The sequence below is a fragment of the Trachurus trachurus genome, assembly GCF_905171665.1.
Source record: "Trachurus trachurus genome assembly, chromosome: 18".
Taxonomy (NCBI): domain Eukaryota; kingdom Metazoa; phylum Chordata; class Actinopteri; order Carangiformes; family Carangidae; genus Trachurus; species Trachurus trachurus.
In genome coordinates, this window is record NC_139909.1 from 4384913 (window position 1) to 4396983 (window position 12071).

At 42.3% G+C, this 12071-nt stretch overlaps 1 protein-coding gene across 1 annotated transcript in view; it reads right to left on the reverse strand.

The window, feature by feature from the left end:
• Positions 1 to 12071, reverse strand: part of LOC311001554 (lecithin retinol acyltransferase-like) — a gene marked incomplete at its 3' end in the record, with an annotated part of 28852 nt that overhangs the window by 14265 nt on the left and 2516 nt on the right. The window contains exon 2 of the mRNA XM_083992638.1: positions 1032 to 1656. Coding sequence (XP_083848764.1) covers positions 1032 to 1625 — 594 coding nt within the window. The 5' untranslated portion in view covers positions 1626 to 1656. The remainder of the gene's footprint in view (positions 1 to 1031; positions 1657 to 12071) is intronic.

Below are 12071 nucleotides of genomic sequence, written 5' to 3' on the forward strand. Positions count from 1 at the left end.
AACTTTAACCAACAACAAACTGGTCCAAACTGCGTGTGCACTTGGAAGTTGCAGACTCGCAAACGTGGACGAGTGCGAAACAAACTAAGAGCAAAATATGAAGAAGTGAAACTAAACTGATGATCCGTGGTGTCAAACGTCCTGTCATATGAACATCTGACCTGGGGCCAGATTCACAAAACCTTATTAAGAAAAAAAATCTTCTTAAGTGTCATTTTTTTTCTTAACTTCAGTCTTAAGAAGGAAAAAAAAGAAGTCATATTCTCCAAAAAAAAGTTCTGAAGTATTTTCTCAACTTTCTTCTTAAGAAAAAACTTAGGAATAAATGGTATTCTTGAAATCAAAGTTCTCAAATTTGTTCTTTACTCTTTCCTTAACTTTAAGACAACCTTGACCTGTCTTAAAATTCCTACGGTGGATAGATAAGCCTCTAATATCACCTTTTTCAACAAATTTTAGACAAGTTTAGACTAGTAGGTCATAGTAAGTAAATATATTTTTGTAATTAAGAGCCTGTTAACTGTTAGTTAGCATGTTAGTTAACTGTTAAGGCCGTACAGCTTCAGCCACTTTGGCCCACCCTATTCCCATATTATTAGTTTTCCCCAAGAGTAGGTGATTATTTTCGTACATTATTTCATCCACAATAACCTCAAGCTCCTGCCTTGAAACTTTCTGCATCTCTTTTTATCCTTATCCATGGTTGGTTAAGACGCAAACTTTATGCTGTTTGGTGCAATGCAATGCAATGCAGTGACAGTAAGCCTGTGCATATTCTCATTTGTCCAGGTTATTGTATCTCAAAGGAGGTTAAATCGAAGACAACTGGACTTGAAGACAAATAACTAAGTCCAGTTGCTTTCGATTTAACCTCCTTTGAGATGCAATGCAGTGATTTTTAGTGAATTTTAAGAAGTTCTTCAGTAGGAAAAATAAGAAAATTTCTTAAGAACATATTGGTGAATCTGGCCCCAGGACCTCTGCGCTCCATCAAAGCAAAGCAGCGCCGTGCGTAAAGACGCGCCTCTCACCTGGTCGGTCTGCAGACTCTGCGCGGTCCCGTAGCGGCAGTAGGTGACGAAGTGCTCGCAGTTGTTCCACAGGAGACTGTAGGACACGGAGCCCACGAGCCGCTCCGCGCGCACAGCCACCTCCTCCCCGGACAGCGACGGGCTCGGGACTCGAACCCGCTGGTCCATGGCGTTGAGCAGGATCCCGGCGCCGTACGCGAAGTCCTCCACCGAGTCCACGCGGATGCTCGCGCGCTTGGAGAGCACGCCGAGCAGCAGCCGCGTGTTGGTCACCATCCGCTGCACGCGCCGCGCGTCGCGGGTCAGCGCGGGCAGGACGTCCGGGATGAGGTGCGCCACGCGCCCCGCGCCCAAGTAGATGCCGAAGTGGGTGAAGAGGGTCCGCGGGACCTCCAGCAGGTCCCCGCGCTGCAGGGGGACAGGAGGAGGAGGAGGAGGAGGAAGAGGAGACACAGGAGGAGGAGGAGGAGGAGGAAGAGGAGGCTTGGTGGTGCTGAGCGGCTCGCGACCCCGAGGAGGAGGCAGCAGACTGGACAGCTTGATGTGCGCGAGGAGGAAGAGCTTCTCCAGGAGGAAGGTCAGAGTGTCCAACATGTTGCTGCTGCTGCTGCTGCGGAGAGAAACACTCTGACTGGGTCTGTGTCTGTCCCGCTCCCTGTCCTCTCTGAAGACCTCTCCTCTCTTCTCCTCCTCCTCCCTCTCTCTCCTCCTCCTCCAGGGAGGTGTGGAGAGAGAGGGAGGAGGAGGAGAGAGAGAGAGAGAGGGAGTGGCGTTACACATGAGACATGAACAAGTAGGTCTTTATTTGATCTGGAGCAAGAAGTTATTATAATGAGTGAATGTTAAAGCTGCATAAAGGTAGATGTTTGTGTTAAAGCTCCTTCAAAATAAAGGTAGATGTTTGTATTAAAGCTCCTTCAGAATAAAGGTAGATGTTTGTATTAAAGCTCCTTCAGAATAAAGGTAGATGTTTGTGTTAAAGCTCCTTCAAAATAAAGGTAGATGTTTGTGTTAAAGCTCCTTCAGAATAAAGGTAGATGTTTGTGTTAAAGCTCCTTCAGAATAAAGGTAGATGTTTGTATTAAAGCTCCTTCAGAATAAAGGTAGATGTTTGTATTAAAGCTCCTTCAGAATAAAGGTAGATGTTTGTATTAAAGCTCCTTCAGAATAAAGGTAGATGTTTGTGTTAAAGCTCCTTCAGAATAAAAGTGTTAAAGCTCCTTCAAAATAAAAGTAGATGTTTGTGTTAAAGCTCCTTCAAAATAAAGGTAGATGTCGATGTGTAGTCAGGACTTCCTTTCACTTTGTGATGTCACAACTAAGCCCCGCCCCCTCACCACCTGGACAAACCATCCAACAACAACTTTACAGGATTTGTTTAGTTTCTCTGAGTGTTTTATTCTGAAATCTGCTCTGTTTTTTAATTGCATCTCTCAAGAAAACAGTCGGCCAATCAGAAGAGAGGCTCAGACCCTCCTTCTCTCTTCTGATTGGCCGACACCGACCTGTTGTTACCCGAGCTGCAGAGAGAAGCTGAGAGGGAGACGTGAAACTACACCGAGACACACACACTCACACACACAGAGGTCTGTTACCTCAATGCCAACCAAATGCACTCATAATTTCCATTCCACCACAGTAAATGTCTCACACACACACACACACACACAGACACAGACACACACACACACACACACACACACACACACACACACACGGGGCTGTGTGAAGTGCAGACTCAGCTCTTTGGTCAAAGTGGTGACGACACCGACCGCTGCGGCTGCTCTGTGTGTCTGCAGCTCGTTCTCAGATGATTAAAGGACCGTTACTGAGAAACGATCAAAACGACCGAAGCAGAGAAACAAGTTTTAAAACGAAAAACATCTGAACAACAACAACTTTCTGAGTCGACACAGTTTTAACCCTCTTCGATCCTTCAATTTGTACCACTTCCACAACCCCTGGACAAAATTTTAACATCAGTTTTACTCCCTAAATAAATAATATATGTGATACTGGGTCTTGACTAAACATGAAAACCACTTTTAAAATGGGTTTCAACATGTTTAACCCCTTCCTGACCAGTTGTTTTAGCTGCAAAAACACAACATTTCTATTGGGCTCTATGGGGTTTAGGGCTGGTGACAGTATTTTCTCATTTACAGAGTGATATATTTCTATATTCTGAAGGTTTTTACAGAGGGGATTGTTGATATATCATTCACAGCCTGATTTATACAACGTTTTGTTCCTAAAAACAGGGATACATTAGATTTTTTTTAGGGCTGGTGACAGTATTTTCTCATTTACAGAGTGATAAAAAAGAGATATCCAAAATCCTCCTCTGTAAAAACTTCTAACTCTAATATGTCAACTAAATAAAACAAGAATTTTGAAAGGGGCTTTATCCATTGTTCAGATTTCGGTTCTGGAAATTAGCATTAGCGTATTTCATTAGATATTGCCTCATTTACATATTTAAACATAAAATTTGACAAAACTTGTAATACAAAAAATATTTGTCTTAATGTGAGTGATAGACTTGGGAAGTTTCATTAAAATTTTTACCTTAAAATACATTTAAAAAACCCATAGGCGGAGGTGGATAGAAGGGTCATGAATGTTGTAAAAATGCATTACGAGTCCAAAAAATGGACTTTCATTCTGAAACTCGGGACATCCAGAGTTTACCCAGAGATAAACCTCCTTGCCAAAAACCAGACCCCAGTGACCTTTCATTGCACCATGGGGAGTTGGGAAAGTGTGAGAGGTGGAGTAAAATGTCCAGAAGGTCATATTAATGAGCGTTTGCACAAACATGAAATATAAATAAAGAGCAAAATGTTTAGAAGTTAAACTGATCATCTGCATGAGTTGATCTATTTTTGTTGTTGTTGTTAAATCAGTTGTGTTAACTTCATGTTGGAGACGTTGGAGCGTCGTCGTCGTCGTTGATGCAACACTGGACGGCGCCATGCGTCATCACTGAACTGATGTTGCGACATCTCTGATCTGAGGCCGTTTGGCCGCGTTTCAACATCGACGGCTTCAACAGCTTCAACAGCTTCAACAGCAGCGTCTTCAGTCCTGTCAGGAATCTCAATGAAGCTGCACACAAAGAGACACACACACTGAGACACTGACACACACACACACTGAGAGACAGAGAAACACACACACACACACACACCAGCAGCAGCTCCTCGGTCGCCTGCAGCTCCAAGTGTCTGAATACGGCTGGAGGGAGGCCACCGAGGAGGAGGAGGAGGAGGAGGAAAGGAGGGAAAGAAGGAGAAAAGAGGAGGAGGAAAAGAAGGAGAAAAGAGGAAGAGAAGGAGGAAAGAGGAGGAGATGTGCGAGGGAGAGGAGGAACAGAAGGAGGAGAGAGGAGGAAGAAAAGGAGGAGGTGTAGGAGGGAGAGGAGGAAAAGAAAGAGGAAAGAGGAGGGAGAGGAGGAGGAGGAAAAGGAGGGGAAAGAGGAGGAGGAAAGAGGAGAGAGAAGAGGAGGAAAAGAAGGGGGAAGAGGAGGAGGGAAAGAAGGAGAAAAGAGGAGGAGGAAAAGAAGGGGGAAAGGAGGAGGTGTAGGAGGGAGAAGAGGAGAAGGGGGAAGAGGAGGAGGGAAAGAAGGAGAAAAGAGAAGGGAGATGAGGGAGAGAAAGAGAAGGAGGAAAGGAGAAAAGAGGAGGAGGTGTAGGACTGAAACTTCTCATTTCTGTCAGTCACTCATTCATCGACTCTTTTCTTCTCTCTCTCCTCCAGGGAGGAAGAGGATTTGGGGATTAAGGCGAGATTATGGAAACAAACACACACACACACACACACACACACACACACACACACACACACCACCTCCCCCGCTGCTGCTGCTGAGTGTTGGTGTTGATGTTGATGTGACCCCGACCGAGCTGCTGCATAAAGGTGAATGGAGCTGATTGACAGCTGACGGCTCAGTGTGTGTGTGTGTGTGTGTGTCTCTGTGTGTGTGTGTGTGTGTGTGTGTGTGTGTCTCAGCGTGGGGCTAATGCTCTCCAGCCGTGTGGGGAGGAGATGAGGGAGGTTTAATGAGATAAAAACTGCTGATTAGTCTCTTTGTCCGCGGTGACGCTGCAGAACCTTAAACAAAGGAAACGGGGAAACAAAAAAAACTCAAATTAAGTTCAACACTCAAACACACAAACGAGCTACAAATTTGTTGTTGTTGTTGTTGTTATTTGTTGTTTCTGGGGACACAATTATTACCCATTTCCCACTGGCCAAAAAACCTGTTTACACCGGCTAACAATCGGCTTTTGGTGGCAGTGGGCTTTAACCAGCTTGCAGTGGGAACGCCAGACCCAGATCAACCCGTTGGTCGTGTCTCATATCACGTACCAAAACAAAGCTCTGCTCGCATTCCAGACTGGGTTTTGATCAAAAGATCGAACAACACTGACCAAAAACGATTGAAAAACAAAAAAAAAAGAAGCGACAGTCTGTTTGTGCCGCGGACGTACGTCATACGGCCGCAGCAGACTGGCTGTCCTCCGCGGTCCTGGTGCGGGTCGGCCCGCGTTCAAAAAACCTGCGTCGACCCGCTAACTTTAGTGGAAAAGCAGTTTAACCCTCCTGTTGTCCACCTGGGTCAAGGAAGGAAGGAAGGACAAAGGAAAAGTTGGAAAGAAGGAAGGAGGGAAGGACAAAGGGAAAGATGGGAGGAAAGAAAGATGGAGGGTCAATTGGATCAAAAGAGGAAGGAAGAAGAAGTGGAGACGAAGAGAAGGAAGGAAGGAAGGAAGGAAGGAAGGAAGGAAGGAAGGAAGGAAGGAAGGAAGGAAGGAAGGAAGGAAGGAAGGAAGGAAGGAAGGAAGGGAGGAAGGGAAAAAGGATTGTGGAAAGAAGGAAGGGGAAAAGGAAGGACAGAAATATGGAGGGAGGGAACAGATTCGTTCAAGGAAGGAAGGAAGGACAAAGGGAAAGAAGGAAGGAAAGAAAGATGGAGGGTCAATTGGATCAAAAGAGGAAGGAAGAAGACGTGAAGACGAAGGAAAGGAAGGAAGGAAAAAAGGATTGTGGAAAGAAGGAAGGGAGAAAGGAAGGAAAGAAGGAAGGATGGAGTTTGTTTAGTTTATTAGAACGTCAATATCACACGATTCACATGGTATTGATCATGTTAGCTTAGCATTAGCATTTAGCCTTTGGCTCCCCCCTTTATTGTGTCCTGCAGAAACACTTCCTGTTGTGTTGGGGGTTGTTTTCTGACGGGGTCATCCTGATGTTCCCCACTTTGTATGGGACCGGGGAACATAGGACCCTTTTTGGGGAAAACGGGGAACATAGGACCCAACCCTATTTTAGAAAAAAGGTCCTATGTTCCCCGCTTTTCCCCAAAAGGACCTGGGGAACATGCCGTTTTTGTAGGCTACCCATACCTGGAATTGGAGTTGTGACTTGGCATATTTTTGAGTGAGAAGAGTTGTGACTTTGAGTGAGAAGTGGAGGCTAATTGTCCCATTGGTTGGGTTTAGGCAATGAAGAAAGGAGTTGGCTAAGTTTAGTAAAAAGACCAGATAGAGGCTGGACAGGCCAGATAGATAGAGAGAGTCCAGATAAGTAGAGAGAGTCCATCGACCAGCAACAACGGGGAACATAGGACTCTTTTTTTGAAAAAGGGTCCTATGTTCCCCAGTATGTATTGCGACCAGGGAACATAGGACCCTTTTTGGGGAAAACGGGGAACATAGGACCCTTTTTGGGGAAAACGGTAGCCTAGAAATCTAGCTGCACCCTAGCGGTAGCAAAAATATTTTTTATTGTGTCCTGCAGAAACACTTCCTGTTGTGTTGGGAGTTGTTTTCTGACTCTGTAGCTCGTTTGTGTTTTTCTAAAGCTGCAGTTCCATTGAGCCTTCAGGGCCACCGTACAGAAAGCAAAGCACAGACAACAACAAGTGAACAACAACTGATTTGGTTTTGTGGGCGACTGAATCCTCGAGGTCACTAGCTGTCTCCACCCAGCTGAAGCCAAAACAAAAAACAAACGCACCAGGAACTATCAACAACTTCTGCACAAAAAAAACAACTACAGGTGTTGTTCCTTTTGCCGACCACAGAGAATAAACTCGTATACGGATCAGTTTGTGTTTTTTTTACCGTGAAGGTGACGATAAAGTTTTAGAGTTTGAATCTGAGTTGTTGTGAAGCGGCGGGAGGGGAAATGTGTCAGTCGGTCACCAGCTGTGCTGCAGGAGGAAGAGAAATGACTGTTGTGGCTACAGACGACAAGAGAGAAAGAAAAGTGACGGATGAGACGTCATTTATCTCCTTTTATTCATTCATTCATTCATTCATGACAGAGAGAGAGAGAGAGAGAGAGAGAGGCTGTGTGTGTGAATGTCGTTCGACCACAAAGACGACGGAGCGACGACCTGCAGCTCTCACACTGATTAATGAACACACTCACACACACACACACAGTTCCCATGCTGTCTGCATGTGATGAATGTTAATCACATCTTTCATCCTCTCTCCTCCTCCTCTTCAGCCTTTTGACGCTCAACCCGCTGTTTGTGGGAAATCGAGGCCGTTAAAGGACGAGTTCACTCAAACTCTGCTGGGTAGATAGACACTACAGGTGAATAGGGGGGGGGGGGAAATTAACTAACAGATATCACCATGAAACTTCCCAAGTTTATCACTCACATTAAGACAAATATTTTTTGTATTACAAGTTTTGTCAAATTTTATGTTTAAATATGTAAATGAGGCAGTATCTAATGACAATAACATTTTTGTCCACTTCTCACACTTTCCCAACTCCCCACGGTCAAATGAAAGGTCACAGGGGCCTGATTTTTGGCAAGGAGGTTTATCTTTGGGTAAACTCTGGATGTCCCGAGTTTCAGAATGAAAGTCCATTTTTTGGACCCGTAATGCATTTTAACAACATCCATGACCCTTCGATGGACAAAAATGTCCAATGGTTTTAAAGTAAAAATTTTAACTAACAGACATCACCATGAAACTTCCCAAGTTTATCACTTACATTAAGACAAGTATTTTTTGTATTACAAGTTTTGTCAAATTTTATGTTTAAATATGTAAATGAGGCAATATCTAATGAAATATGTGCTAATTTGCATACATTTCCTCTGAACAATGGATAAAGCTACTTTCAAAATTCTTGTTTTATTTTGTTGACATATTAGAGTCAGAAGTTTTTACAGAGGAGGATTTTGGATATCTCTTTTTATCACTCTGTAAATGAGAAAATACTGTCACCAGCCCTAAAACAAAATCTAATTTCGCCTTGTTTTTAGGAATAAAACGTTGTATAAATCAGGCTGTGAATGATATATCAACAAACCCCTCTGTAAAAACCTTCAGAATATAGAAAGGGATCAAAGTGGAAGGTTTGGTGTCTGTAAGTGAAGATTTCGAGCTCAGAGTCTGAGTCTGAAAAACTCTTTTTGAGAAAACGGCCTTTAAAGACTTGGACTGTAAAATTACATAGATTGTTAATGTGAATCGTACTTTTACAATTGGTTGCAGATACAAAAGACATTTTGGAGCCTATAATTGTTCAGGAGAGAGAGAGCTTTACAATGACACCTGACATGACATGGGTCAGATAACTTTTGGTGAAATCTACTGACGATAGAAGACAAAGTAAAATAAAAACCGTAATGTGGATTTTCTACCGTTTCTTTCGACTTTTCTGAAAGAAGACATGTTCAGGAAGAAAAATAGCCAAAAATCTCAAAATTGATCAGTGCATGAAAAAAAAAGCTGTGTTTTTGCCTGTAGTGTCTCTCGCCTTAAAAACAAAAAAGTTGAACGGATCAATAAACGTCGGGAGAAAATAAGAAAAAGCGAACTGAATCCACGTCTTTAAAAAACAAACTGTGAGACAAATGTTTGTGTCGACTCGACACCTTCCACGGCTCTGCTTCCTGTGACAAACACACTCGACGTCGGGTTAACGAGACAAAACACACAAAAAACCACTTTGAACACTTTGAGTTTTGCTCATAAAAATAGCTTTAATCTCTTGAGTTTAGTTTAGTATCTACACAATCAGACACAAATCAACTCTATTCAATGCATCAGTGATTTTTTCATCCATAAAAGCAGAGAAATCAAAAATGATAATAAAACAAAAAACAAGGCAGAAGTGAGAGTGGAGTTTTTAGTCATTAATCACATGTGGCACGAGTTTTAAGTTTAAACAGCTTTTTTTTTTTTTTTTTTTGCTTTTTTGCCCAAACTGGACGTAGAAAAGCTTCAAACTGAAGTTGGTGCTCCCTTTAATCAAGTCAGCTACAGATACAAAAGGCTGCTGAACATGTGGTTCCACAACAAGGCCTCATGTGGAGAAGTTTCTGTCGTTTTCCTGAGAAGCGATTTTCAAACTAAACTAAAAAAAAATCTACTTGTGTTACTTTTTGAGTCACGCACTGGCAGAAAAGTAAGAAAGAAAATGTTTGTGTGTTTGCTTCAGTGTGAGTTTGTTCTAAATATTGAAATCATTAAACCAGAGTGAGGAAAAGAACTTAAACCTCAAGTTTAAAAACATCCACAGGGTTGAAGAACATTCAGATCTCAGCAGCGATTGGATTGGATTAGATTGGACGTTCATGGTTGTTAGTGTTTTAAATAACTAAAGAATAAAGGTTAGATGTTATTAATATCACATAGTCTGAGCTGAATCAGCTTTTTGTCCAATTTAAAGACAGTTTTCATGTTTTTATTGTTTGATTTAAATCAACAGAAACAATGTGGCATTCCACAGGGTTCAATTCTTGGACCGTTGTAGTTTCATGTTTGACCAATTTCACATATTTTCAGCTTTGTTGAGGGCGGAGTTTTAGATTCAGATGTTTATGCTTATTGGTGTTTTATTAATATGATATAGTTTGAAGTGAATCTGTCCAAAAAGAAAAGTGAAATTAGTTTTTTTTTCTTCATGTTTCTATTAGTTGATGTAAATCTGTGGAAACAACAGAAACGATCTGGCGTTCCACAGGGTTCAGTTCTTGGACCTCTGTAGTTTCATGTTGGACAATTTCACATATTTTCAGCTTTTTCTCTTGATGTTGAGGGCGGAGTTTTAGATTCAGATGTTTATGCTTACAGTATTTTATTAATATGATATAGTTTGAAGGGAATCTGTCCAAAAAGAAAAGATAAATTGTTTTTTTTTTTAAATGTTTCTATTAGTTGATGTAAATCTGTGGAAAGAACAGCAACGATCTGGCGTTCCACAGGGTTCAGTTCTTGGACCTTTGTAGTTTCATGTTTGACCGATTTCACGTATTTTCAGCTTTTTTCTCTTGATGTTGAGGACGGAGTTTTAGATTCAGATGTTTATGCTTATTAATGTGATAGAGTTTGAAGTGAACTTAGTTGATGTAAATCTGTGGAAACAACAGAAACGATCTGGCGTTCCACAGGGTTCAGTTCTTGGACCTTTTTTTTTTTAGCTTTTTCAGCGTTCAAACAACTCTCTGATCTAAACTAAAATATCTAAAGACAAAACCACTACTGGCTGGATTACTTCCTACTTTCTGCATCATTAGCTGAGCACCTTCACCTTTTCTTTGATAATAACTAATCAAATAAAATCTCAGCTACTGGATGGATACGATGACATTCATGGTTCTTTTGGACCTTATAAAATCATCTTCACTGGCCTGAGGTTTAAACTGGGAAATTAAACTCAAGTATATTTGTACAATCATGTAAATTAATTCTTGAAATTACACTAACAGATTATTATATTTGTCTATTTATATCATCTACTTGTGATTTTACACTTCAACTTAAACCCTTCAAACCAAACTTGAAACACGTCTTCGTCATCTGAGTCACTGTTTGAGGTTTGATGAACGTTTCGTGACTGATTCTGTCTCGAAAACGTCAGAATGAGCAACAGTTGCTTGGAAATCCTCCGTCAAGCTCTTTGTCAAACAAACAGCCGCCGCCGCGTCCGTCAGTCCATGTTTGGCTTGAACAAAAAGGATTAGTAAGACGAAGCTGTTGACGGAGAATTTCTCTCTAAAACAAACAACACAAGAGTATTTCCTGGGAATCGCTGGGTGTTGGGACTCGGGACTCATCAATATGCAGGACAGATGTGACAGATGTGAAGCAAAAGTTCTGCTCTTCAAACCTCATTTACATCATTAAGACGACCGTTCGGATGTTCCCACGTCTCGCTGGTGTCGTTTCTTTTTGTCATTTGGGGATTTATGAAAACAGAAATCATCTTAAATTTACAGCTTTGACTTAAAAACACCTCATTTTTTTACCACATTATTGGACCAACTGAGTGTCGTCTTTTCTCCTTTGATTCTTCCTGTGTGATTCCTCTTTCATTGGCCTCTGATTTGTAACTTTGTTTTCCCTCTCGGTCTGGGAGGATTCGTCTAGTTGTCACTTATTGTTTTATTGTGCAGAAAACTCTTTTGAATGTCCGTTTAGACGACCAGTGTTTATTTATTGGTTTTGTTGGGCCGACTCATGTGGTTCCTTTCTTGTGTTTGGATTTGTTTCGATTAGACAAAATTGGGTTTTTCTTTTTTTGGTTTTGTTTTGTTGTTTTCACGATGATTTTCACCAGTTTGGATGTCGAAGTTCAGAGGATCGGTGGCTGGATGGTTTCCACGGGTCAGATGAAAGAAAAGCGCCAGGAAAATGTGTGTTTTTTTGTTTGTTTTTTAAAGAAAAGAAAGAAGCCGAGGGGACTTCCTTTCTTTCTTTCTTTCCTTCCCCCATGATGAGTTGGAGGGGGGGGATGAAGAGAAGCTGCGATGACTCAGAGGAGGTGAGTATAAGATGAGTCTGCAGCCGCGACAGAAGCCCGAGCAGCGAGCGACTCTCGACTCGACTCGACTCGCAGCTCGGGCCTGTTTGCAATTAGAGATAAACAGACTGGAGGCCAGAGCAGAGCCAGAGAGTCTTGGTTTTGGTGGAAGGAGACGAACATTCCTGTGGGGCGGAGAACATCGGAGCCGGGTCGAGTCGAGGTGAACGAGCCGCTGGAAACCAGGCGGAGAGCCCGGGT